Raw genomic sequence first — 26,511 nt, 5'->3', positions numbered from 1 at the left:
CTCTACTCCCAGTAGAAGCGGAGATATCGACGGATGAAGGCTGGATATCGACGGTGAAAGGTTGGAAATCTTTAAACTTCGATATCTCCTAAACGGTTAGAGATACAGCTTCGGACAGGTACCAAATTAAAGCCCTTTCAAAACCCTACATTTTGGACTACATGACGACCTCTACTCCCAGTAGAAGCGGAGATATCGACGGAGAAAGGTTGGAAAATTTAACCTTCGATATCTCCTAAACGGTTAGAGATACAGGCTTCGGACAGGTACCAAATTAAAGCCCTTTCAAAACCTACATTTTGGACTACATGGACGACTCTCTACTCCCAGTAGAAGCGGAGATATCGACGGATGAAGGCTGGATATCGACGGGAAAGGTTGGAAACTTTAAACTTCGATATCTCCTAAACGGTTAGAGATACAGGCTTCGGACAGGTACCAAATTAAAGCCCTTTCAAAACCCTACATTTTGGACTACATGACGACTCTCTACTCCCAGTAGAAGCGGAGATATCGACGGAGAAAGGTTGGAAAACTTAACCTTCGATATCTCCTAAACGGTTAGAGATACAGGCTTCGGACAGGTACCAAATTAAAGCCCTTTCAAAACCCTACATTTTGGACTACATGGCGACTCTCTACTCCCAGTAGAAGCGGAGATATCGACGGATGAAGGCTGGATATCGACGGAGAAAGGTTAGAAACTTTAACCTTCGATATCTCCTAAACGGTTAGAGATACAGGCTTCGGACAGGTACCAAATTAAAGCCCTTCAAAACCCTACATTTTGGACTACATGAACGACCCTCTACTCCCAGTAGAAGCGGAGATATCGACGGATGAAGACTGGATATCGACGGAGAAAGGTTGGAAAACTTTAACCTTCGATATCTCCTAAACGGTTAGAGATACAGGCCTGGCTCTGGTACCAAATTAAAGTCCTCTCAAAACCCTACATTTTCGACTACGTGGACGACTCTGTACTCCCAGTAGAAGCGGAGATATCGACGGAGGAAGGCTGGATATCGACGGAGAATGGCTGTAAAACTTTAACCTTCGATATCTTCTAAACGGTTAGAGATACCGGCCTGGCTCTGGTACCAAATTAAAGTCCTTTCAAAACCCTACATTTTGCCGTATGTGGCGACTCTCTACTCCCAGTAGAAGCGGAGATATCAACGGAGAAATGTTGGAAAACTTTAATCTTCGATATCTCCTAAACGGTTAGAGATACAGGCCTGGTTCTGGCACCAAATTAAAGTGTGTGTATGTGTGCGTGTGTGCGTGTGTGCGTGTGTGTGTGTGTGTGTGTGTGTGTTTGTGCGTGTGTGTGTGTGTGTGTGTGTGTGTGTGTGTGTGTGTGTGTGTGTGCGTGTGTGTATGTGTGTGTGTGTGTGTGTGTGTGTGTGTGTGTGTGTGTGTGTGTGTGTGTGTGTGTGTGTGCGTGCGTGTGTGTACCTGTACGTATATGCACACGTACATCACGCACACTTTCAATGCAACACATGCACACGGACACAATTGCGCTAAAAAAGGCCTGCCGGAGTATAAATAAATACTAACGTAACGCTGAAATATTTTGGAAAAATAATTTTGGGTACACACAAAATATTATCTTATTATCATATATTTATATGTCGATATAAATCGTATATTATCTTCATGATATTAATCATATACAATCTCAATTCTTCTTTTTTTTTTGTGCATGTTAACATGTTAATTCATGTTACAAATGCATAACACTGCTCGAGACCGTGCTTGTCAAGTACGCTATTATGGTTGTAGCACGGAAATAAACCGCCTGAAAGTTGATGTAGCACGGACAGCCACCAGATGCAGGTTTTACCGTCGAGACCTAAAAGTGGTTGTAGCATCGTAGTTCCCCTCTCAAAATGGATGCAGATAGTGCCCATTCCCAGTGCGAAAAATCGGTGTCGCCGAAAACGCCGTGTTGGCCGCTCTCAGCTTCCTCTCTGCTAGAAGTAAACACCTTATATGATTTGGTCTGTTTTTTATAGCTGCACTATTGAACTGGTGCAATAAGTTGAAGTGAGAAATATTGGTTTTCTCACTCTTGCTTATTACACTAATTCTGCAGTGCAGCTACAAAGAACAGACCAATTGTAGTGAAATAAATTTAATTTTAATTTTTGAAATAAATATTATAAATTTTTAATATATAATGAAGTAAATACTTTGTTAATATTAATTTCAGTATTAACAATGTTTATATCTGGTCTAATAGTCAGATTTGAATATGACAAAAAAATTATTGCCTTATCAACACCTCAGGTAAAACAAAAAATTATAATAATATAATTATGATATAAAAAGAAAGTCATTTTAAGACAAATCAGGATGATGTCATTCGATATGTCATTTAAATATGTCATTTAAGAAAATATATCAACGATAAATTTGACATAAAAAAAGAGGCTCGGGCATCCAATATTGTCGCAAATACGAAACAAAATAAAAAGAATATAAGCAGAGCATGGTAAGAAATTTTTAATTTTTGTTAATATATGATTCCTCTATTCTTCAATCGATGACTGCGCAGACGTGTCAGAACAGAAGTTCTCATTCTCGTCAAGACAGAATGCGTTCTGAAACTCACATAAAAAACCTGACAACCTTTCTGTCTACGACTGTACATTAAAATAGTCACAATAACATCAAAGTGACGTCAAAGGGACATCAAAATGACAAGAAAATGATCTAATCATGATTACAAAGTGAGTTTTTATAGTCTTTTGTTACTCATTTTGAAGTCATTGTGATTTTTTGTTTAAATGATAATATAGCTTATATCCACACATATACAATGTCCGAATAACATTTTAGAGATATCATATTTCTAAAATGTTTTTTGGACATGTATATATATTTGTGTATGTATATATTATATTATAATATATATTATATTATATTATAATATTATATCTACCAATCAGATGCAAGAGCTCACTGAGCGTTCAATGAGTGGTTGTAATACTGAATACAGCCAAAGTGATCAGAGAGCGCTTAGTGATTATTGTTTGTGATTGGAGTATTCTTTTAGATTCTGCATAGACCCAGAAGTATTGACCAATCAGGAGCGAGATTCGGTGGAAAATCTAGTAATGTTGTCCAACTGTTGAGTCTACTGAACGCGGCCAATGAAATACAGGAGATCACTGAGCGCTTAGTGAACGATTTTGCTATTGAATGCACGTATTGTGTATTCCGGATGCAACCACTGTTTACGAGTCAGGTTCAGGTAGGTCTTCGAGAATTTCTTTATGTTTCGACGGATGATCGCGTGGAAGGCATCGTCGCCGTGATTACCATATTTTAACGCAACGACAATACTCGAAGCTGTTCTTCGACTCATGGAATTAACAGGCATCACATTTAGACTGAATCGTTTCGAATAACAACGAGTGTCTTGTACAATTGCAGTTCAATATGAGTAGGTTAATCACTTCAACAATGTCCGAGCACAGCTACCAAGGCCGCGAACCGAGCATGGCCGAGCGACTAGGATTGGGATCTGAGGTCCGTGAACTTAAGCTAGGATCGACTTTCACGAGCAACAGCTCGACAGCGTTTCACACCTTGAAATGTAAGCAGTTTGGAGATAGAATTTTATGTCGCAACACTCGCTTCATCGATAGTAGAAATTGGTCTTTGAAGCGACTTATCTATGAAGAATAATCTCCTTCGAAAAGAATCGAAAAGTTTTGCAAGCTCTTAGAATTGAAATGATGTTGGGAATATTTAGAGTATTAAGAGGACATATATAATTTTTGTACCTAAAATTGTCTTTAACCGAGCAGTTTTTCTAATTTCTGAAAAGAATTGTAACAGAATCCACATAATTGGTTATAATTAACTGAGTAAACTATTTGTGAGCATATACAATAAATTACAGAGAAATAGTTAACTTATACTTTCCACTTTCATACTTTTTGATTGGAGATTAAATAAATCCTGAACCAAGATCTTTCCAGATTTGGCAATGAAGAGAACATACATCAGTCTATAAATATTAATTACATATGTCACTCTTTCAGATGACTTTAAACCTGCAAGCGTTGATGTTTCAAAAATGGCTAATGTTGATGCAGGAGCAGACAATACAATGACGGTTACAGTTCCTCATTTAGATGGAGCTGGTACTCCACATACTGTATTCAAAGGTTCTCAAAGACCTCATCATAAAGAATGTGTTCTCATTATCGACAAAACTACAGGAGAGTTCATTTTGGAGAAGTTGACAGCAAATATTCAAGTTAAGAAAACAAGGTGCTTATTATTGCTAAGTTATGAAAAATAATGGCAATAGAATATATTGGTAGTTATTTGCAATTGTACTTGATTATAAGTATGCTGCAAAGTTTCATTGGCAATTTTATTTCTTGCAGAATGGAGCCAACAGCTAAGCAATTTTTAGGAGTTTCCAATGGAAATAATAACAATGGTAGACCTGCAACACCTGTTGAGCATAAGAGGAGTCCTACACATGGGAGGTTAAATGGGAGGACAAAAGTTATCAGCGGGACAAAGAGAGAACCTTTTGTTCAGTTGCATCCAAAGGGACAGAGTCCTCCACACCAGGCATCCAGCAGGTGTATACCATCAAACATATTGAATATAAATAATTTATAATACATATTTGACATAAAGGAGAAAAGTCTTTATTCTGCCTTTTATTTTTTCAATAAGAAACTATATATAAAATATTAGCACAGAGAAAATAATTATTTTTATTGAAAATATTATATTATATGTACATTTATAAATCTCATCTCATAATATCTTAAAAATATTGCATGTTTGATTTCAGTTGTTCACCTGCACAGTCGTCAAATACACAATCAACCTTGGCTAGTTTACCAATGATTGGCTCTGAAATTGATGATTTTGCATTGTCAACTCCTATAATACCTTCGTATTCGTCTGCACCAGTGAGAGTATCTCCACCACCTGTTGCAATGTCAAATATGAAACCAGCTTCCTTAAACAGTGACGAAGGTGCGTTAAGCGACTCGAGTTCGAGCAGTTCAAGTTCTGACAGTTCGGACAGCGATTCCGATACGGAGAACATTCCCGTACCGATGGCACCAACTGGTATGTAGAAAATATGTTGAAGTATAAGAAAAAAATATATTGCATACTATTTTTCGTATATATCATTTCATAATTTTTGATAAGTTGCTCTCTGTGCATACATTAATACTTAAATAATGTTATATTCTTCTAGACGTTCTAAGTAGCGCCAATTCAACATCAATTGTTACGCCACTTATGTCAGACAACTTTTTGAATGAAGATCTCCAACTGTCTGAGTCAGAATCTGATAGTGATAAATAGTAAAATGTTGATAGAATCAATACACTATCAATACATAGATCGTGATTATTAACGTGATGATTATTAATATAAAACAGTTATTATGTATATTGGTTTGTCTTTTTAGCTGCACCATATCACATCTTTTGTACTTAAATTACACATTTGTGTAATCAGTACATGACGTGTGAAAGAAAGATTGCAAAACAAATGTAGAGAGTGCAGCTAAAAAGTTCTTATGCAGAATGAAAAGGAGTCATATTATTCCAAAATCCTTTTACATATCTCATATTTGGTCGCAAAAATGGCGTGACATGAAGTCATCCAAGGAAAGGGGGAGTGAAATCTTTGTATATTATTCAATATATTTATTTTTGATATTGTCATTACACAATTTATTTCTCTTTAATATATTTGCTACTATAAAAAAATATATATATAATAAATAATATAATAAATTATTTATTACACAATACATGCTTACTCTTAATTATGTGCAATTATGATTCAAATATGTATACTGATTTAATACTGCGACTTCTGTTCCCTTACGTATGGTAGCTTTGATAATCTAATATTAGTCTAGCTAGCTGGCTACGCTTACCCAAGTGACTATTTTTTAATTTAAGACAGCTCTTATAAATATTATCGTTGGAATTGTCCTCGCAGTTAACGTCTCTATACTTGATCTTTAGCGTCGGCTCGATCGCGCGGAACACATGCATATCGCTGAAAGACACGTACATCTCAAATAAGGAAGTTACAGGACTGTGTTTCGAAAGTTTCAGCAGCGTCGCGATATCCTTATCAGATCGCGTCAGCGGAATGTTGGCTTCAACTGTTTGCCGCACTGAAACAATTAATTATAGATATTATCGGGAACTTTAATTGAAAAGTAAAACTTTTCCTAGAAGTCGACTCGAGCCGGTAACTTCTAATCTCGAAGCACGGTAGAAGAAAGTAATCTTGATCTTTCGCATTGATCTGATCTAAAAATGAATAAAAGCGCATATGTGTGTGTCTGTGTGACATACTTGCGTTGTAATCCTTGATGTAAAATGCAATGTTATTGAAGTTCTGTTCGTCGTATTTGCCGTAATTGCTGTTGACATCTACCTCGTTGTGAGCTTCTTCATCCGCGTAGATTATGTCGGGGTGATATTCGATGAACGGAATCGGACTGAATATCTGATAACGACTAATGGTGTTCATGCGAACCTGATTAGCAACAAAGGAATTATCGTTGAATAGTCACGCAAAGAATAACCGTTGATAGCATTGACTTATGAAGAAAAACTTTTCATAATGGATACTCACTCTGTTTAAATAATCCACCTTCAGCTTTGCTCCCGCCTCCGCGAGTAGAATCAGGCTCTCTGAGGAGAACTTCTTTGCGTATAAGTCTGTCACGGCGATCTTCAACATCGGATCGAAGTCTACAGAAGTCACGTTGCTCGGCAATCGTATCGAAAGCCACGTGATCTTAGACTGATCCTTTTTATACTTCTCGTTCAACGTCAATATGTTCTTTTTTATTTCGTAGAAGACGTCGCCTCTGCCCTTTGACTGCGAGTCAAAATTGTACAAGAGCACCTACATGGGAAACAGACAACAAGTAACGACATCAATTACGGCGAGTTCAGAACATAAACATGACGTTATATGCGAAAAAATTGCGCGCGTTCCGATGATCGCATACTAACCACCATGAGGAAGGTCTTGTACTTCTTCTCCATGCAATCTTGCGCATAGTGCTCCATGAAATTCAACGCATCCTGCTTCTTGTCCAAGTCAATAACGACGATCACGTTGATCCTTGTGTTCTCGGTCACGTATGGCACAGGTATAATTTCCACTTTACCCAGCGGCTTGCAAACCTCAATCCGCTTCTTGACCTCTTTGCCGGTAGTCACTTCGTTGAACACGATGTCGAGTATGTAATCCATGCCCCTGGATGCGTCGAATTTCTGATAGCCGTTTAGAAGCCTCTTGTAGCTCAGTTTATTGTCGTACTTGTTGATAATACTATTAGCAGCTGCGTTGATCACATAATCGATGCCGGACTTGGTGTCGCCGCGCAACTCTTGGATATTAATGAAGTCGGTCTCGAAGAACGCGTGAGACTCGTTGAAGCATGACCAGCGCAGGACGTCGAAACGTCCCGACGGCCTGTTGCCCGGTTGATTGCCGATGGGCCACGATACGTTGCGTTGATTCGGCGGGCCCAGATGTGTAGTCTCCGAGATCACCTTGCGTATGTCGCCAATCAGCTTGTGAACCTTCATGGAGTTAATCTGCAGAGCAACATGTTATACATGAAGCAACAACTCGAAACCTTCAATAGACACAGAATCAAATCTCACGAAATTTGCTTTTCATGAAATCATGACGACATAAAATAATACAATCTTTTCATCTGACTTGGAAGATCCGAAATTACCTATTACATAAGTCAATATAGCTCGAGACTCACCGCGGCAAAGTACATGTTAAACTTGTAAACGAGCATATGATCGTAGATAGGATACACAGACAACGAATTGCGGAAGTCAGTCCGCTCAGCCAGCTCGGCGAAGTCGCGCTCGAAGTGAAACGCAGGCTTCAAGCGTATAAACTTGAAGTCTTGCCCTTGCGCGCGTTCGGTGCACGGCATTGACGTCGAATGAAGAATGCAGCGACCGACGTTAACGTCGTCCGAGTCCGAATATGCGTTCTTCACGCACCAGTCTAGATTGTTTTTGATCTCCTGTATAACGGAGTTGCTCAGCAGAATGCCGGACTCTGAAAACGAAGTTAGCTTAAGTTAGTAAATTAAGTCAACTTAGATTTAGTTGTTGATCAACTCGCGTCACATTTGAACTGAAAATAAATGAACGTGACCTACCCAGGGAACAATAGGTCTCGATTTCGCTTGGTACACCTATGTGGACGTTTTGGCTCACGCTTATCTTGTTCACAAATTCCGTTAGACCTCTCGCGTTGATGTAACTCACGTCCTTGACTAAAAAATAATAGTCATAGTTCTCTAGATAGTTATCGATGATATATTTCATGGCGTGAAAAGGTTTCAGGACGTTTCTCGTATCGGTGAATCCCACTATCCCAGGGAAAGAGACGTTCGGCTTGGTCCCTTCCGGTATAGAGATGAAGTAGCGGATTTTATCTACTATGTGGGCGATAGTTTTGTTCAGCGCCACGTCCCTGCTGTGGAGGTGTTCCCGGCTTGTTATAATGCCCACAAACAATTTCTCCCTGATACCGAGCTCCGTTGAATAATATCGCGGGCGTATGAACGTCTTCCTCGCCTTCAGGACCTGTTGGGGTTTACCGTCGGTGTTTATCCGTGGCTCATAAGGGTCCACATCCTCCAGAGTATTGGAGGAGTGATCAAAAGATTCTGCTATGTCGTGTTGCTTGTCAACGTCGATCGGTATCAGTAGTAGACTGAAACTCAGGCCCATGCATATGCCCATGATCAAGTAAGCGTTGCTCCAACAGAGCGAGTATAACACTTTAAGCAGCGGTTTCATCTTGTTAGGTCTTGTAGGTTCTGGCTGGTGCTTCCAAGTTACTTTTGTCGTCTTTGAATGCGTTTGAATGAACAGTATCTCTGTAAAGCAACATCTTGTATTAGCTTGATAATACTTATGAATGATACTACCTGGTTGCTGCAAAAGACTTGCCTATGTTCTGTCTTTAAATAAGGTTAGAAACCTGGAGGTCTTGAAGAAAGAGGACTGAGGACTCCTCTTTCACACGTGGAGAAGGTTGCCTTTGAATTCACACTGAAGTAACGAAATCATCGATGACTATCTCTGCTAATAGGAACTGCTTCAAAACTGTTGACGCACTTGTTGACTTTGACAGATAGGTAGGACAGATCTTTTGCACCAACCTGAAATAATTGTCACACGTGTGTGTTTTATTCGGCCTTCGATGCATGAGAGATACACGATACACATCTTTAGAACAATGCATGTGCTAATTGTTATACACGTGACGTGAACTTACATTTGTTTACCAAGGTCTCATGATAACCTGTACATCACGTAAGTTTCGGTGTTTGAATCTCCTGCGAACATTTGGCCGTGATATCTTGGCGAATATCAAATCGTGATCGCTTGTGACATAATCATCAACTTGTTCGCGCACACAAGGAGGATAAGTGAACTCTCTATTAGCCACGAGCACCGCGCATAATTCCGCTCACACAGCACTCCTCGTTGGTGTCGTGTACTCTGCATATCTTCCGTGCACGTCAGTCAACTCCATCTCCGATCCCGACTTCGTCAGTCAGAACCTCATCTCCCGCGTTTTTGCCTCTTACCTCGCGAAGTTCCGTTGATTCACCGGGCCGGGACGAGGAACATCTGTTTGTGACATTTAAAGTTAGCCGATAGCGATCGACCTTCAAAATCAGCTGATTGCGCTGACGAGCTGCTAAGGCGGGCGACGAATGAACAGTATATCTCTGTAAATATATCGCGCTATTTGTTTCCCGATAAAAGAAATTTCTTACTGACGAGATTGATGGGGGATCGTGTATAAAACGATTTTGTAGAAGCCTGGAAAATTGTCCTTACGAAGTCTCGGAGGCGCGTCCTTGAATTACGTGATACAGCAATTCTTGAGTCAGAGTTAAAGCCGTGTTAAAGAGAGACGTATATGACCTCCTCAATGAACATCTTGAGGGAACTGCCATTGAAAGAGCATGCCGAATGCACCGTATATTATTTTAATTGTTCGGAGTATGTTATATTCTTAAGAATTTGCAAAAGTTTTAGATATGTATATATCGTCGGGGTTTGTTCGCGTTTGTCAATTTTATCGAGGATCGGCATTCCGTCGATCCTCGCGAGCTTCATGGATCTCTGTCAACGCAGTGCGAGCATTCCTCTCCTCCGACAGGTGTATCTCCTGTAAGGTACCGGTGATGCTCCATGGAAGATTCGTGCGAAATAACGGCGACGACACGCACGATTCGCGAGCACACGACCGCCCCTAAGAATGCCCGTGATATGACGCTATGCGAATTATCCTTCTCGTCGTGTTTTACGCTGCGGCTTACGCGGCGAGAATTGCGGCCGGCGGTATCACCGCGACGATACCAGGTAATTACTTTGACGGACGTGAAACGAGGTCACTTGACGATATCAAGTTTAATTTCGCTCGATGAGCATCTCCTTGCGGGATTGATGGAACGAAATCTTGTTCGTGAAATTCAGGTTTATCGTGCGGAGATATTCAATGTAACTTTTCTGGCTTGAAGAATTTAATTGTACAAAAAAGTATATATCTTGATAATGTAAAATAATTTTTTATTTAGAGTTAGGAGTTAAAAAATGCGTCGTCACGTCCTTCGTTCTTTTTCGCGACTTTGCTCTTGAATTTGGACTTACCGTGTAAGGAAATATTCGATGTAACTTTGCGCTTGAGGCATTCAATTGTACAGAAGAAATTCATATCTTAAATAACTCTTGAGTAATTCGGAGTTAGCGAACAAAATGCTTTTCGGTCGCATTCGTTTGCCACTTCTCGGCGCTGGAAGAATTTCCCCGAAATTTCTCTCCCAACATCCGCAGGGAACAGCGTGAAGTACATCCTCAAGCAGAAGACCCGGGCAACAGGGAGCCAAGTGCCCGAGGTGGCTGTCGACGATGGAATGACTCAGAAGACGATCAAACGCAGCAAACAATCCTTATTAGTGAATCGCATCGACGGTTTTCTGCAAACCGGACGAGTCCCAACCGGCAAGTCGACGCGCGTCAGACGAAATCCACGAAGAAGGACGAGACGTGCGCGAAACTCGAACGACGAAGTCGCACGTCGTCGGAATGATTTCGAAGACAACGACGACGACACCGACGCGGACGATGTCTGGTCCAACATGGTGGCATCAAGAGGACTTCCTGTCTGGCAAGTTCCAGAATCAACGACTCCGACGGTCGCTCGGATGGACAACCCGGAGAATTCTGATTCCGCTCGATCCTCGCGAATTCACGAAGCGACTCTTCCTCTCGCATACTCAAATCCACGGGGACTACTTTCGGAGACTCGCACAAATGAATGGAGGATCGGCGAGAGGCAAAGTCGACATGAATCGAGAACCGTTTCTTCGCCGAGGAAGCCCGTGTACGTCCTGAGTTACCCGGACACGTACGCCGACGTTATCGACAGAGATCCTGCGTTTTCCCGATCCCGAGACTCCCAGTCGTCAATCGTCGAACCTGGAAACACCGACCGTGCGAGAAGCCCGCTGTCCGGGAAACCGATCGAAAGAGTACTCGTCCCCGTCTATCGTCTCGCCGACGCGTACTCGCCGAAGCTGTCCGGTCCTGTTCCTGATCCTCGAGGAAGTCCAACGAGTTCGCACGGTGTTGAGAAGTCGCAAGTTGACGATAATCATCCTCACGCGAGCTCCTTCAGGAAATTCCTGCTGGTGCCGGTGTCGAAGGACCTATACATACTGCAGGACGCCGACGAGGACTCCCGTCGTCGAGCGGCCGTGAACGGCGACAACGCGACCTCGGCTGTTCTCGCGTTCAAGGCGCACCTGCATCACGACGCAAAGGATGTAGGCAAAGCGTATCTTCGAGGACGTCTATTAAGAAACCAGCACCGTTTACCTGAATATCACCCGGACTTCGACATCTTCCAGGAGGAGCGCAGAGACCCCACGCCACCATCATATCCGAGTTTCTTGTACCCGGGGGTCTCCTCTTGGTCTTATCCTGACTTAATCGACGCCGTGTCTAAAGTGCCCGACCAGCAGATTGTTCCTGAAGCTGCGGATTACAGGAACATCTTGTCTACAGACGGTGGGCTCGACGTGGACGTTGAAATCGGTTCCTACAGTCAGCCCCAGTTCTCGTCGTCGTCCTCCACCTTGGATACGTTTGGTTACGACGTGTCTTTATATTCAGACGATCGCCAGTCGGATATCTTCCCTGCAACCAAGTCGTACGAGACCGGTCGGCTTGGATCGAACGAAGATCACGGGGAATCTTCAAAATATGACGAAGATGTCGGCTTGAGCACGGTGGATGTTTTACAATTTCTTAATACTTTGGATGATGACGTCAACACGCTGGGAGACGCCGGAAAGAACGTAACTGATGACGATAAAGGGTCGCTCGGCGAGTACGCCACCGGAGCGTACTCGTTCGGTGATCTCGAAGAGCACACAACGTCCATGTCGATATTCGCCGATGCTGAAGAGCGGTCATCGAAGAAAGGACAGAGCGAGATGGAGAGTTCGCGCGCTCTCTTAACGGCGATCGAGCCATTGTCTTCGGAGCTACACAGGTTGCTGAACGCCGTTCAATTGGTCAACCAGAGTATCAGCGACGTGCAGAGTAGGCTGTGCGGTAAAAAAAACTCCGTCGAATCAACGGGATCAGAAGAGAATAACGAAGAGACGAGAGCCACGAATGTCGCGATCGATGGCGCGAGTCATCACGAGGCTGCTTTGCTCACGAAAGATCTCGGTCGGAAATCCCGCAGGAAAGAGTCCATCGAAAGCGGAAGCGTCGCGTCGGGTGAGGAAACTGATAGTACGAAGTTGCGAAAAAGATCCAACAGCCGTTCTTTGTTCCTGAATAAATTGGCTACACCGTCGCGCAGACACACGAGCTCGTTCAGTGACTCGGCAACGCGAGGAGATTCCTTCGGGGAATCGAGGACATTTCCAGAATTCACTCTCGATTCGCCTCGCTTGAGGCTGAACAGGAACTTGAAGTCCCTAACGAGGAGTCTCGAGGCGCGGGTGGCGCCGGCTCAACGACCAGTCGAGTTCGGGTTGGAAAAGGAGGTGTCGAGCCCTATGAGGGTCGCGATGTCGCATAACGATGAGGATAACCCGGAGTACCTCTGGTCGAACAACAAGAGAGACCTGGAGCGATACAGCACGAGCAGTACGACCTTGAGAGAGACATATAGCCCCGTCGAGCTGGAGTTCTACCACGAAGCGACGGCTTATTTGGACGTCCTCCGATTGTTAAACATGACTGAGGAGCCTCGCACGGAGTACCCGACCGTTGCTGACTTGATCACACCGGCTGTCCCGAAGCCGTTATCACTGTTGACGACGGAATTTGCTGACGTATTCTCGCCTCGCCTCGCGGAGGAAGCAACGACCGCTTCGAGTGTAACAACATCGGAGGAGCTTCCAGAAGAAGTGACTGAACTGACTCCACGTGAGAATGAGACGGGTTATATTACCGAGTTCAAGTACTATGCAGACATCGACGATTACGATAATCAGAACTACACGAAAATGTACGAAGACGCAAACGCCACATATTGGTATAAGTACATGGAAGAAACTACAAGTGTAACGGAAAAGGCTGCTGAGATCGAAGACACTGTCGAAACGACGGCCGGTACCACTTTGAAAGTTACGATTTCCGCGATTACTCAGTTTCCATACGAGACGACACCTTCAATAGTTGAAAGTGTGACTACTGAGAAAGGAACGACGGAAACGACGACTGCAAGTTTGTTTACAATTACGGAGACTAATAAAACGATCTTTAATACATTGATGGAGACAATAGCGACTACTTTGGGCTTCTTGACACCTGAGGAAGAAGAGAGTCCGGTGACGCAGATTGAGAAGACTATAACTGCGGAGGAAATGACAACTACGGAGCGTCCAACGACTACCGAAGCTCCGACCACTATAATAACTACTGAGACTGTAACAACTAGTGAAACTCCAACTGCTACAATCGCTGGAACTATACCGACGAAAATAGAAACTACAGCAATCACTAAAATTCCAGTCACTACTCAAACTCCAACAACTATCAAAGTTCTAATTACCAAAGGCAAAGTTTTAACAACTACAGAAATTCGAAAAACTACTAAAGTTCCAACAACTACAAAAATCCCAACAACTGTAAAAATTCAAACTACCACAAGAATTCCGACAACGATCAAAACTCTAATAACCACCGGAGTTCCAACCGCTGCAAGAACTGCTGCAATTACAACAATGACAAAAACTACAGCCACTAAAATCCCAATCACTATCAGAACTCCAACAACTATCGGAGTCTTGACCACTGAAACTCTGATAACTTCCGAAACTCCAATAACAGGAGAAACAACTATCAAGATTCCAATCACTACAATCGAAATCCCAACAACAAAAACTTCAACTACTACCGAAACTCCCACAACCATCGAGCTTTTGACTACTACCGAAATTTTTACAACTTCCGAAAGTGCAATAACAACAGAGAGTTCAACTACTAAAATTCCAACCACTACAACCGAAATCCCAACTACAAAAACTTCTACTACCGAAATTCCCACAACCATCGAGCTTTTGACTACTACCGAAATTTTTACAACTTCCGAAAGTGCAATAACAACAGAGAGTTCAACTACTAAAATTCCAACCACTACAACCGAAATCCCAATTACAAAAACTTCTACTACCGAAACTTCCACAACCATCGAGCTTCTAACTACTACCGAAATTTTTACAACTTCCGAAAGTCCAATAACAACAGAAAGTGCAACTACTAAAATTCCAACTACTACAATCGAAATCCCAACTACAAAAACTTCAACTACTACCGAAACTCCCACAACCATCGAGCTTTTGACTACTACCGAAATTTTTACAACTTCCGAAAGTACAATAACAACAGAGAGTTCAACTACTAAAATTCCAACCACTACAACCGAAATCCCAACTACAAAAACTTCTACTACCGAAACTCCGACAACCATCGAGCTTCTAACTACTACCGAAATTTTTACAACTTCCGAAAGTCCAATAACAACAGAAAGTGCAACTACTAAAATTCCAACTACTACAATCGAAATCCCAACTACAAAAACTTCAACTACTACCGAAACTCCTACAACTATTGAACTTTTAACTACTACCGAAATGTTTACAACTTCCGAAAGTCCAATAACAACAGAAAGTACAACTACTAAAATTTCAATCACTACTATCGGAATTCCAACAACTGCAGAATTTCCAGCCACTGCCGAAACCTTAAATGCTACCGAGACTTCAACGATTATCGAAAGTCCAACAACTAGTACCGAAGTATCAACAACTGCAGAAAGTTCTACGATCACTGAAACTCAATCGACTACCATTTCTGCCACAACTTTCAGTACATTTTCGACAGAAACGACTGAAAGTACAACTTCTCCGGTGGTAACTATTACGACGACGTCTCCGACTGAAAGACTTGAAACTACAACAACCACATCAATGATTCCTACAACGGTACTTACTGAAACAAGCCCGACCATATCGCCCATCATAACGGATACGACCATGAATGCAACAGTTTCCCGTACAACTGCAAGTATAATTACAACGGAGAGTCTTGAAGGTACAATGTTTCCCTTCGTGAATTTCACTACGCCTCTCATCACGGAAGCTCCAGTCTCAACGATTATCACAACAGCCACTGGAACGACCCTTGAAAAATACCCTGAGGAATACCCTGAAACAAGTACAGAAAAAGAAATAACGATGACTGCGAGTACAGCTGAGACGGAGAAAGAAAGCATTACGACTTCGATCATCACCGAAGAAACGTCACTTGTAAACGAGACGGTTACTTCACCTTTTACCTCTACTATCGCAATAACGCCAACCACAATCACGTCTACCATGATAACTGAAGAAACCTCAACATCAACGACGGAACAAGTTACCATTGCCAATTTTACTACAACACCCGAAGAGACTCCGTCAACCGAAGAAGAGACTACCGCTGCCACCTTCACAACATCATCGACTGAAGAAACACCAACATCCACCGAAGCTGCGTGGACTTCTACTGAAAGAAGCACTGCATCTGAAGTAGAAACTATCACCACAAGTACCACTTTTGCACCGACAATAGTTAATGCGACAGAAGTCGCGACGACTTCTACAGTTTCACCGGAGACTGTCACAGAAACAGCAGAAACAAGCACAACTATTGTTACCATGTTATCAACTACTGAGCGAGCAGAATATGAAGAGACTCTAGAAATCGCCGAGCCAACCACCGAAACGACCACTCTACTTACCGAGTCGACATTGATTACGACGAAAACGCCCGTAATTACTCCAGAAGTTACTTCAGTGTTCCCAAAGACTGCCTCAGAGACGGAGTTTACAACAGTACCGAGCACGACTGAGAGGCCCACATCATCGATCGAAACGACAGTCTTCCTCGCGACTTCAACTTCGCTCACGGCTACTAAAGTAACGCCTGAAGTCGAAACAGAATATTACGTAGATAAAGCATTAGAGTCACAGTACGAAGATGAAGAAAAAGTTGGAGAGTGCGACACAGCAATCCCGACCGACAGATGGTATTACTATGACGAGTACGAAAGCACGACGAAGGAGAGAACAACCGTTACATCCAGCACAGTGAGCTACACGGAGTTACCTGAAGAAAGAGTGACGAGTCCGCCACTTCTTGTCGAAACTACAACATCACCGTATGAAAGCAAAACTCCCGAGTTCACGACATCCCCGACAATCTCCGAGACCGCGACGACGATCGGTGTAACCTCGATCATTTCAAGAACACCTCGTCGTACGTACGTCGACGAAGAAGTTACCTCAACTATCTCTTTGAAAACGACCACCGTGATGGAAAAGGCGAAGACACTGACAACGGAAACTACCGAATCTACTGAGTCTACGATGTTCAGCGTAGCAAGCAAAGAGGAAGAAACCTCGACGACTGCAACCTTCGGCTCTACGGAAGAATACACTCTTCCGCCTTCGACAGTTCTCGAGATTACGACGAGACCGCTGGAAAGTCTGACGATCCCTCCCAAATACACGTACGTAGAGCCTGACTGGCTGGAACCCGTCACGAAGCCTGAGGAGATTCCCGAGCGGGAAGTCGGCTTGGAGAAGACAACTTCGGAGCGTGTCTCGACGGAGACCAAAGTTCCCGTGGAAAAGTCAACCTTCGTCTTTGTCTCGCCGGTGTTCACGACGTTCTCGGAGGAAGAACTGATGGACGTGACAACCGTGAGTTCTGTGGTCCCTAGCTCGGAGATAGAGACCACCGAGTACAAAGTCACCACCCAGTCGCCGAAGACAACGTCTATCATAGAGGAAAGTACAATTTCCGACATCGAGACTACCACCACCACTACATATACGGACACAATGAAGTTCACGACTGAAAGCGTTCTGCCACATCCCATCACGGTACCTACCTCATTCACCGTGACAGAAGTTGAAGCTGAGCTCATCACGATGAGCAAGATCGGAGAGGATGTGGTACGAGAGCAGCAGAAGAGACGATTGCTGCAGCAGCTGGACGAGCTGAAGCGTCATGAGAAGGAGATGGCGGAGAGAGAAGAGAGACTGAAGGAGAAGGAGTGGCAATGGGACCGAGAAAAGAAGAGACGTGAAGAGAAGATGAAGCAGCGTGAGGAAGAAGAAGAAGAGGAAGCCATAACCGCAGTCACGCCTATCGTTTCGACTACGATCACTCCGATCGACACAGAAGCTGTCAGTACAGAAAGTTTGACGATGTCAACTGTCAGCATTCTCGAGATTCCGTCTCCTGTCCTCGATACGACGTTTATTACATTGAGCAGCAGTTTGGCCGAGACCACCGCAGCTGGGACCGAAGCAACAGCGATTTACACCACAGAGAAGAACACATCCACCGACGTGATCTCAATCCCTGGTGCAGAAGGTGAGTACGACGAAGAGATAGAGAACCTGAAGAAGCAATTGCGCGAGAAGGAACGCGACCTGGAAGAGAGAGAAAAGATGTTACTGGAGAGGGAGCGGAGACTGGAGGAAGACATAAAGAAGTTCGAGAAGTACATGGAGGAACTGGAGAGCGAAGAGATCGACACATCGATCGCGTTGTCCGAAGAATCGACGATGTCGATAAGTTTAACGACACCGGTGCCGCCGACGGAGAAGCTCACCATTGCAGAAGTCACCACGCGAGTTGGTGTGCCAACGGCGAAGATGACGGTAACACCCCGACGGAAGACCACGAGAGTGACTGAGGAAAGGAAACGAACCAAGTACGTTCCTGAGGAGGAAGTAGAAATTGTGACGAAGAGGATATGTCTGAATGTTCTGGCGAACACGACGATTCCTTACGAGAAAGGTCGACGAGACGTGATGACGAGGAAGATTTGTCTGCCGTATTTCCCCGAGAAGAAGGAGCCGAAGAGGTCAATTGGTCGATTAGGTAGGAAGATTCTCGCTTTCCACGCTGCGAGAAAGATCGACAGGTCGAAGTTGAACTTTCCGCCACACCTGCGGCGCAGAAAAAATCGAAGGATAATGAGGGCCGCTTCTAAGGTCAAGAATCCGCAGTTGTCGCATCGCGAATGGCTGAGTAGGGAAACTACGAAGTCGTTGAGGCACTTCAAGAGTTTCACCAGAATGTACCAGGTCGCAAGGAGAATTTCCCCGAAGAACGCTGTGCCTATTGGCAGTGCGCGAGGAAACGATGACGGTCCTCGAGCTATAACTTCCCCGTACGAACAACGTGTCCTCGATCGACACGAGATTCCCTTTCAAGCGATCACTACGGCGATGTCGGGTGGTGAAGGATGCAAGAAAAGATGCGCTCCTCCGGGGGGTAACCCGATTTGTAAAAGAGAAAGTGACCTGTCTGGTAGGAATGACGAAGTAATGATCGCCGATACTTCGATAACTAAGAAGAGACCCGACGAAGACGAGTACGAATCTTATACGGTGAAGGTGCTGCGTATGAAGTACAACGAAGACGAAGAGACGCATCGGACAACGTCCGTTGGGTGGGACGAAGAACCAGATGAAACGACGGCGGTTACGTCCGAGTCGAGCAACGAACAAGAGTACGAAGGTGACGGAAACGAGGATCTCGATCGCGTCGTTGATTTCGGAGAAGTTCACAAAGTCACCAAACCATATTACCAGTTTAGAGATAAGGATGATACGGAAGGGAGAAAAAATTATTTGTCGGAGAAAATGGAAGAAATCGAAAAGGAAGCAGAGGAAGAAGAAGAAGAAGAAGAAGCAGACGAAGATGATTATGGTAAGAACACGATGGCAAATAGGAAAGCTCGACTTTTCTCAAAGAGAAGAAGAAGAAGCGACAAATTTAGACTTTAGTTTTTACGAAGATTAATTTAATTACTTTTTATTTATTTTTTCACTTATTTATGGGTTTTTTTCTTGGATGTAATAATAGTGTTGAATATTTTTCCCTCTTGTTCCTTTTTCTTTTTTTTTCTTGTCGTCTTCTTTTATCTTTCCTCCTTCCATTTTTCCTTGTTTCTTGCTTTGGTTTTCCTTTAGTTGTTAAATGAATTATAATAAATGGATGAGATAATCGAATTACACTGTAGGTCGAGCGAAGACATCGACACTGGCGATGGAGAAGATCTTAGTCGATCCGAGCAAACGTGGAATATTGGTAGGGAAGCAGAAAAAACTAATGGATCAAGCGTGGCCCACAGAGAAAAGCACGACGTACCACTTGGGTGACACCAGATACTGGGAGCTCGAGCCCCAAGTGACGGAGACAACGGATGTATTTGGTGCCACCACCGCTACTGCTGCTGAAGCTATCGACTTGTCGATCAGCAGAACGACGTGTCTCTATGTCGTCCTCAAGAACAGAAGAAACCGCGCGAGAACGAAGCGCGATGCGCAACGTCGTTGTGAAGGCAGTCTTCGTTCTTTTGCGCCTACAGTCGGTGCACAACGAGGTAACTTCCTGAAGGACGCAACGAGCGAGCGTCCGTCGCGCGAGAAGAAACTGAGAAAGAAAAGGAGTGTCGAGAAGAAAAAGGCACCGCGACTCAGTAATGAGCTCCCGACGATGATCAAAGGTCGCAGGTTGTGCGCGATCAATGAGGGCAAGTCGAAGCATCGAGCTGCTGAACACACGCATATCAAAAATACCAAACGCAAGGATCAAGAAGCGAAAGCGAGCAAGTCGCAAGGACCGCACGCTCCGCGAGTTCGCGCGTCTGACAGCTGCGTGGCGAGTAAAAAAAATTCGGATCAACGCAAGGGTACGATCATGAAAGCGAGCGTGGATCGCCACACTCGAGCGAGGATCAGCAAGGACGAGAGAAATGCCGCGGTCATCGGCCATAGAGACGAAGTCGCGGCGCAATCGCGCGGTTGCGCGGATTGTATCTGCGACGTCATGGACGTGATCACGCACGTGAAGTCCATCTTGAACAGACTGAGTTATCCCTTGGACGAAATCAGAGCGCTCAATTGCAGCAGGTGCAAAGAGACCCAGGACAAAATAGTGATCTCACTGGACTCCGACATGGAGGAGGACGCCAGGATGTTTCCGCAGCCGCGTTACAACACCGGGTCGCTCAAGGGCCAAAAGTACATCAAGCCGGAGGACCTCGAGGGCGATCCCAGGAACGAGCTGGTGCTCGAGAACGGTATCTTACTGTTTGCTCTTGGCGAATATCGAACGAAACGTTCGGCTTAATCTAATATTTCTGTCGACGATAAACTGGTCATTTTCCACAGAAACGTCTTTCTTCAGTTTTTCTCTTCTTCCCGTAGATCGCGACATCATTTCGCTGCCAGGTCTTAACCTGAACGTGCCCTGTAACCGAGAAGGCGACGGAATCACTTGGCTGTCGAGCGTCAGCAGGCCGAGTTACACGTGGAAGCGGGCGGATGGTATCGCGCTTTATGGTGAGAAACGGTGCTGGAGAGGAGAACAATAGAAATCAGGTACGTCCTGAATGGACTTCTTGCCGCAGGTTTCGTAGCGGAGAACGGCGATTTGGAATTACGCAACGTGAACGCTAAAGACACGGGGAATTACACGTGCGTCATGACGTACATGGGCGCTGACAACGAGGAGCCCGTGGAGGCCGCTTACGAGGTTCGCCTGCGAGGTAAGAAACATTGAGTCGTCGACTCAACCCGTCGCACTGGCATTTTTTGGCGGCCTTGCAGGACATTCATTTTTTATCTTTTCCCACAGTCGTGACGCTGCCGAGGTACATTCTACACGGCGAGGCTCGCTATCGAGTGCGATTCTGCGACGAGAGAGGTCTGGACGCGCTGACGACGTATCTTCCGTTGAAACTGAATAATGTCCTGTGCGAGGCAGACATCTGCAATGCTTATGTTCTCACACCGTCCTGCTCCCGCAGTCAAGCAAGTCCTTTTATATTATAGGTCCAAGAGCTCGTGAAAATTCGTCGGATTTTTAATCATATTTTTCGTTAATACTAACTGAACGGAAATCATCGACAGTCCGATGAATTTTCAAGTTCTCCCTTGATATTATATTCCGCGCGAAAAAGTCTCCCAATGAGAGAATGTGCCGATTCTCGTTACAGATCACGATGAATGTCCTGATAGCGCCGTCGCACATCGTGAAACTCACGACGATCGATCACAAACACTGCAACATCTTCTGCCTCAAGGCCATTCAAGACAAACTCTCGCTGATACTAAGCAGAAACCTGCAGGTCTTCCTCGAGAAAACCAGTTAGTTTACACGCGTACTCTCTTCGATTCGGTCGCAACTTACTCTTAGGTAAAGCGGGAAATCACGAATGCATCACAAATGAAACGTCAGAAAAATGACCGAGTCATGGTGAAGTTTCACCGTCGTTCATCGTTTTGACGCCACCGTGATGTTCCGCTCCGCTTGGGAGTTTTACAATTCTGCTATCGTGTGTATATGCGTCTGCGATTCACAATAGCATCTCTCTATAGAGTTCTTTAACTACAGTTATTTTCAGATTACCCCGTTACGAGCAGAGACTGGCGCCGATCGCGGATAGGCCGTCGCTCGCGAGACGAAGAAGAGGCAGAAGTGACGAGAGCGCGTCCGCCGATGGATTCGCCAACGACATCGGCTTATTTTCCAGCTGCCCGGCCGGCTACGGTCTTCGTGGTACGCATTGTGGTACGTGAGTCGCGGCTCGTTCGACGAACAGCAGTGTGACGAATATAATGCAACGAACCACTGAACTTGTGCAGTTCCTTGCGACGTGGATACTTACAGCGAGGACGGGATATCGCGCTGCAAAAGATGTCCGCCCGGCACTTACCAGCCCAATCACGGCGCCAGGGTTTGTCGCACGTGCACTAGCCCGTTGACGAGGGGTTGTCACAACATGGTACGAACACCCCGACGCCTAAGATCCGGCTTGTAGGACGTGGACCCTAAAACGCAACTATGCGTTAGAGAGATGAGAAAAAGCAGGAGCCTGTTGCTCTCTGAACAATATTTCGTAGATGTACCGGGGATTATTTATTTAGCAGAGTAGAATGCGACATTGAACCAAAATCCATCTTACAATATGTAGATCTTTCCAGAGTGATAGATTCCAGATCTAGAAAAAAAGACAATTATGTGTCAGAAGCGTGAGACTAAAAATAGGAAGAAATAAGAAGAATAATATTTCGTAGATATACCGTGAATTATTTCGCGAAGTATAACAGCAGCACCATTTTAAGCTTAGTACGCGTTGTCCTGTCGCAGCTTTGGAATTCATTCTCCACCGTGATGGTGACTCTGGCGAGCCTTAGCGTGTTGGTGTCGGTATTCCTACTGTTCTTATGGCTGATCTGCTGCGCGAAAAAGAAATTGTGCGCAAAGCGAATAATCGGCGTTATATCCGGTGAAGACGCACTTCAGCAAGAGGTAGACGTTACAGCTTGGCACTTTAGTTTATAAAAAGGAAGAGACAAGCTCATCAAAATACAAGATTCTGTATTTCTGTCTTACAGAGTCTCGTGGAGGAGAAACCGTTAATTAGGGACGTTAGTGAAGATGAGGACCAGCGGTGGGAATATAGGGCTAAGAAGAAACGAGGGAAGGACAATGTAAATAGAAAACGTCGAAAGCAGAGCGAGAAGAGATGTGAAAAGGCACGAGCTAGTAAAAACGTAAGACGCGTCCAACGAATTACTTTCTTATATCTCTGAAAACCGTCCTCGCCGCGCGACCAAAAGTTGTGTTAGCGCTCAAAAGTAATTCTTTATCTCTTATCGTTACAGATACACGAAGACGAATGGAGATCGCATCGCTTAATGGATACGCCGATCAACTACCTCGATTCTTATCGGTCTCATGAGGATTATAATAATCGTAAGCCTCTGCAGTGTACCAAATAATCTTCTCTCTGAACTCTCGTCTGCATATGAAAGTCAGGTACAATGATTATCAATTCTATGCAGATTACCCGGAGCAGTCGCATCGCAAAGGACCCCGTCTGCCTGAGCGTGATTTTGACACGTGATACACGATGCATGATGACGCAAAGAATCGCATGACAAATATGAGATGCAGCGAAAACGTAGCTTAAGTGAATTTTGTACAAATACTCTAGACATAACTCCTAACTCCTAAGACGTATGTGACATCCATGGGACTGCATGTATAATTTTAATGGCTAATTATATCTAGCTTAAATAGTGCGTTTTTTTAATTAATTATCAGATGCCTACTATATACAGAGAATATACATTACGATTAGATATTACCTATATAGTACATAGATGCAAACATATTTGTGCAACTATACACATTTCTGAAATAAGCGTGTATATTATTTTTCCATCACTGATAAAGATTTAATTAATGATTTACCAAGTAATAACTTCTTATGTGATGAGTAGACATCTAGTATTAGAAAGATCGTAAAATTAAAATCTATAGACAAAAGTTAGTGCAATGTATATTTTTAATAAAGATTCAAGTCAAAAATGAGTAATGATTTAATGTTGTTAAAGATTTTTCATTACATATTTCCTATTACGGTAATCCTTTCGCTAGTCCAACAATTCTTCAACATTGACAACACGAAAAGATACTAGAGTCGCACAGCTTGCTAATCTGTAAACAAAATAATTATTGTAACAAATCTATAAAAGAATAATTACTGTGAACAGAACATTTTGTATCATGCGTGACTCGAAAGAGATTTAAGAAATAAAGTATTTAGCAAAAGTTAACATACCAAAACTTTACTTCAGCAATTGATGGCGGACTATTAAGAAAGGAATGGAGAATCCACTGCCGAGGTAGATCATAAACAGAGCCAACAATTTGTGTCTGTTCTGAGTGCTGAATGGCATGTTCTGTAAAGAAGGTTTAAGAAAGACGTAGTGGTTCCATCGGGATGTTATGCAATCTAAGAAAAAATATCACTTACATGTCCAGGAATACCGTCATAAGGATCATGATGACCACTCCTGCGAACCGCACTCGTTGTAAACCTTCTAACCACTTGACGGGTGAACATGCTTACTGAATTAATCATGTTCGTCGTTAAAAACCACTGAACCTTCTTCACAAAACTTCCTGAAAAATGGCCGTTCGTCGTCTGCTCACCGAAAAATAACTAGAGATCTGTTCCATCGACCAGACACTAATAAAGACTGTTGACCATATGGGATTTGGAATACCAGAGAAATCTCGCTAAGCGCTAACGTCCTCTTAGGAATATCGTGGCTGGAATATGAAACCGAACGGCCTGAAGGTAATTCAAGAGTCATGATAATATCGACTGTTTCAACTACACCGGAGATAACACGAACATTTGTATCTTTGCCTTGTTTCGATGCCTTGTAGAATTTGAGCAAGAGCGCAGGCTGTTGCATAACACATAATACATAACGCATAAGAGAATAAACTAAAGCCAGCGGCACATGGTGCTTGTTTTCGTGCTGGATTGCTTGCTGGATGAAAATACTGCGTTCTGATTGGTGCATTTCCATCCATCTTCGGAAATGTACCAATCAGAACGCAGTATATTGTGTGCCGCCGGCTTTATTAGTTTCCTTCATTTCCCTCCTCAAGATAGAAATGAAGAACTCTGATTGGTTGATTCTCTTATGCATTGTGTATTATGCGTTATGCAGAAGTTTGTGCACTGGCCCTTTACATTCATATTCATAGTCAGGCCTTATATTGAGCGGCCATCGGTCAACCGGAGGCCACCCCGTCGGCCACCTCGGGCCCGACTCCGGACACGCCGGGGAGGGGTGGTGGTGGGTGAGTGAGCCCGCTCGCCCTCCCCGTGCGTCGGTAAGTTCAGGGAAAAAGTGGAGTGGATGTCCAGTTGGGGATGGCTCCACTCCCCTATATCCTCCTCCTAGAAGGGGAGTAATGGGGGTGCGGGGGGAGGGTGGATGTCCCTTCCCCCTAAGATAAAACCAGAAGGTCAACCCGACCGGGGATTCGGTCGGGGGACCGTATCCCGGGCTCCCTTGGTGGGACGGGGTGCGGTACTCAAGGCGAGGGGCTTCCGGAGAGCCCTGGGGCCGGGGTGTTAGGGAGGAAATGCGGGAGCAGTTCCCCTAACATCCCTCACAACAGTCCGAATAGCAGACATCCCGTAGGGGTTTTAATCGGTAAGAGTCCGACATAACCCCCGGCCCCCCAAAGATCGGCGGTATCCATGAAGGATTTCCCCTGCGTTACCAAAAAAGAAAATAAAAAGTCAGGCCTTATATTTAAGACTTCCTTAAGTTTATCTTCAGATGGTCTGTAGCCAATAAAATTATCCGTGCAGCATCTAAAGATAGATATAAGGAGGTCTCAAATATAAGGCCTGACTATGAATCCGGAATACCTCCTCGATCATTATATTCTCCTGTTACAAAGTGCGAAAAACTAGAAAATAAAAAATTTCGGACTTCCCGCCAGAATCCGGATTACCTCCTCGATCATTATATTCTCCTGTTACAAAACGCGAAAATCGAGAAAATGAGAAATTTCGAACTTCCCGCCAGAAACCGGAATACCTCCTTGATCATTATATTCTCCTGTTACAAAATGCGAGAATCGAGAAAATGAGAAATTTTTAATTTCCCGCCAGAATCCGGAATATCTCCTCGATCATTATATTCTCTTGTTACACAATGCGAAAAGCGAGAAAATGAGAAATTTCGAACCTCCCGCCAGAATCCGGAATACCTCCTTGATCATTATATTCTCCTGTTACAAAGTGCGAAAATCGAGAAAATGAGAAATTTCGAACTTCCCGCCAGAATCCGGAATACCTCCTCGATCATTATATTCTCCTGTTACGAAGTGCGAGAATCGAGAAAATGAGAAATTTTTAATTTCCCGCCAGGATCCGGAATACCTCTTCGATCATTATATTCTCCTGTTACAAAATGCGAGAATCGAGAAAATAAGAAATTTTTAATTTCCCGCC

General features: G+C 43.9%; 5 protein-coding genes and 1 long non-coding RNA gene across 9 annotated transcripts; 3 read left to right on the top strand and 3 right to left on the bottom strand.

Annotated features, from left to right (window-relative positions):
* Positions 1-3,184: 3,184 nt before the first annotated feature.
* On the top strand, positions 3,185-5,721 carry Eaf (ELL-associated factor). Its single transcript, XM_011153676.3, has 6 exons — positions 3,185-3,262; positions 3,445-3,607; positions 4,059-4,290; positions 4,410-4,613; positions 4,832-5,115; positions 5,249-5,721. Exons 1-6 carry the CDS (start codon positions 3,233-3,235, stop codon positions 5,356-5,358), a joined length of 1,023 nt encoding a protein of 340 aa, XP_011151978.1. The 5' UTR covers positions 3,185-3,232; the 3' UTR covers positions 5,359-5,721.
* A 69-nt stretch (positions 5,722-5,790) lies between these two features.
* Chpf (Chondroitin polymerizing factor) lies at positions 5,791-9,846 on the bottom strand. The gene is made up of 8 exons (XM_025305315.1): positions 9,349-9,846; positions 9,021-9,232; positions 8,222-8,947; positions 7,811-8,118; positions 7,041-7,631; positions 6,655-6,930; positions 6,372-6,555; positions 5,791-6,187 (listed from the first exon to the last, which is right to left on the bottom strand). The coding sequence occupies exons 3-8, from the start codon at positions 8,865-8,867 to the stop codon at positions 5,886-5,888; spliced, it is 2,307 nt and encodes a 768-aa protein (XP_025161100.1). The 5' UTR covers positions 8,868-8,947; positions 9,021-9,232; positions 9,349-9,846; the 3' UTR covers positions 5,791-5,885.
* An 11-nt stretch (positions 9,847-9,857) lies between these two features.
* Positions 9,858-13,073, top strand: LOC112590014 (uncharacterized). The gene is made up of 3 exons (XM_025305324.1): positions 9,858-10,448; positions 10,920-12,977; positions 13,066-13,073. The coding sequence occupies exons 1-3, from the start codon at positions 10,364-10,366 to the stop codon at positions 13,071-13,073; spliced, it is 2,151 nt and encodes a 716-aa protein (XP_025161109.1). The 5' UTR covers positions 9,858-10,363.
* On the top strand, positions 12,701-24,183 carry LOC112590011 (mucin-2-like). Of its 4 annotated transcripts, none has more exons than XM_025305311.1 (12): positions 12,701-19,379; positions 19,693-20,754; positions 20,882-21,016; positions 21,085-21,222; positions 21,312-21,487; positions 21,673-21,823; positions 22,071-22,235; positions 22,322-22,461; positions 22,827-22,988; positions 23,075-23,233; positions 23,345-23,435; positions 23,525-24,183. In XM_025305311.1, exons 1-12 carry the CDS (start codon positions 13,160-13,162, stop codon positions 23,584-23,586), a joined length of 8,661 nt encoding a protein of 2,886 aa, XP_025161096.1. In that variant the 5' UTR covers positions 12,701-13,159; the 3' UTR covers positions 23,587-24,183. The 4 variants fall into 4 exon arrangements, with proteins under 4 accessions (XP_025161096.1, XP_025161095.1, XP_025161099.1 ...); XM_025305310.1 differs by having other exon boundaries at positions 22,071-22,247; XM_025305314.1 differs by lacking the exons at positions 23,075-23,233; positions 23,345-23,435; positions 23,525-24,183 and having other exon boundaries at positions 22,081-22,235; positions 22,827-22,966.
* Positions 22,437-22,887, bottom strand: LOC112590012 (uncharacterized). The gene is made up of 3 exons (XR_003113928.1): positions 22,760-22,887; positions 22,586-22,677; positions 22,437-22,507 (listed from the first exon to the last, which is right to left on the bottom strand). It is a non-coding gene; the product is annotated as an uncharacterized LOC112590012 (long non-coding RNA).
* Positions 24,041-24,712, bottom strand: COX7C (Cytochrome c oxidase subunit 7C). Its single transcript, XM_011153683.3, has 3 exons — positions 24,502-24,712; positions 24,307-24,427; positions 24,041-24,182 (listed from the first exon to the last, which is right to left on the bottom strand). The coding sequence occupies exons 1-2, from the start codon at positions 24,607-24,609 to the stop codon at positions 24,314-24,316; spliced, it is 222 nt and encodes a 73-aa protein (XP_011151985.1). The 5' UTR covers positions 24,610-24,712; the 3' UTR covers positions 24,041-24,182; positions 24,307-24,313.
* Positions 24,713-26,511: the final 1,799 nt, after the last annotated feature.

The sequence above is a fragment of the Harpegnathos saltator genome, unplaced genomic scaffold (assembly GCF_003227715.2).
Source record: "Harpegnathos saltator strain DR-91 unplaced genomic scaffold, Hsal_v8.6 scaffold694, whole genome shotgun sequence".
NCBI classification, from domain to species: domain Eukaryota; kingdom Metazoa; phylum Arthropoda; class Insecta; order Hymenoptera; family Formicidae; genus Harpegnathos; species Harpegnathos saltator.
The sequence above is the reverse complement of the archived record's forward strand: the minus strand, read 5'-3'. Positions and strand labels throughout refer to the sequence as shown.

Excerpts from the sequence above, each read along its gene's own strand:
- Eaf (XM_011153676.3), top strand. The coding sequence starts at position 3,233 with ATGCAACCACTGTTTACGAGTCAGGTTCAG. Across the intron at positions 4,291-4,409 it reads ATTCAAGTTAAGAAAACAAG|AATGGAGCCAACAGCTAAGC; the intron begins GTGCTTATTATT and ends TATTTCTTGCAG. Across the intron at positions 4,614-4,831 it reads CCACACCAGGCATCCAGCAG|TTGTTCACCTGCACAGTCGT; the intron begins GTGTATACCATC and ends GTTTGATTTCAG.
- Chpf (XM_025305315.1), bottom strand. The coding sequence starts at position 8,867 with ATGAAACCGCTGCTTAAAGTGTTATACTCGCTCTGTTGGAGCAACGCT. Across the intron at positions 8,119-8,221 it reads CGAGACCTATTGTTCCCTGG|AGTCCGGCATTCTGCTGAGC; the intron begins GTAGGTCACGTT and ends CTTCGTTTTCAG. Across the intron at positions 7,632-7,810 it reads TTAACATGTACTTTGCCGCG|ATTAACTCCATGAAGGTTCA; the intron begins GTGAGTCTCGAG and ends GTTGCTCTGCAG.
- LOC112590014 (XM_025305324.1), top strand. The coding sequence starts at position 10,364 with ATGCGAATTATCCTTCTCGTCGTGTTTTACGCTGCGGCTTACGCGGCG. Across the intron at positions 10,449-10,919 it reads TATCACCGCGACGATACCAG|GGAACAGCGTGAAGTACATC; the intron begins GTAATTACTTTG and ends CAACATCCGCAG.
- LOC112590011 (XM_025305310.1), top strand. The coding sequence starts at position 13,160 with ATGAGGGTCGCGATGTCGCATAACGATGAGGATAACCCGGAGTACCTC. Across the intron at positions 21,017-21,084 it reads GGATGGTATCGCGCTTTATG|GTTTCGTAGCGGAGAACGGC; the intron begins GTGAGAAACGGT and ends TTCTTGCCGCAG. Across the intron at positions 23,234-23,344 it reads AGGCACGAGCTAGTAAAAAC|ATACACGAAGACGAATGGAG; the intron begins GTAAGACGCGTC and ends TTATCGTTACAG.
- COX7C (XM_011153683.3), bottom strand. The coding sequence starts at position 24,609 with ATGATTAATTCAGTAAGCATGTTCACCCGTCAAGTGGTTAGAAGGTTT. Across the intron at positions 24,428-24,501 it reads ATGACGGTATTCCTGGACAT|AACATGCCATTCAGCACTCA; the intron begins GTAAGTGATATT and ends CCTTCTTTACAG.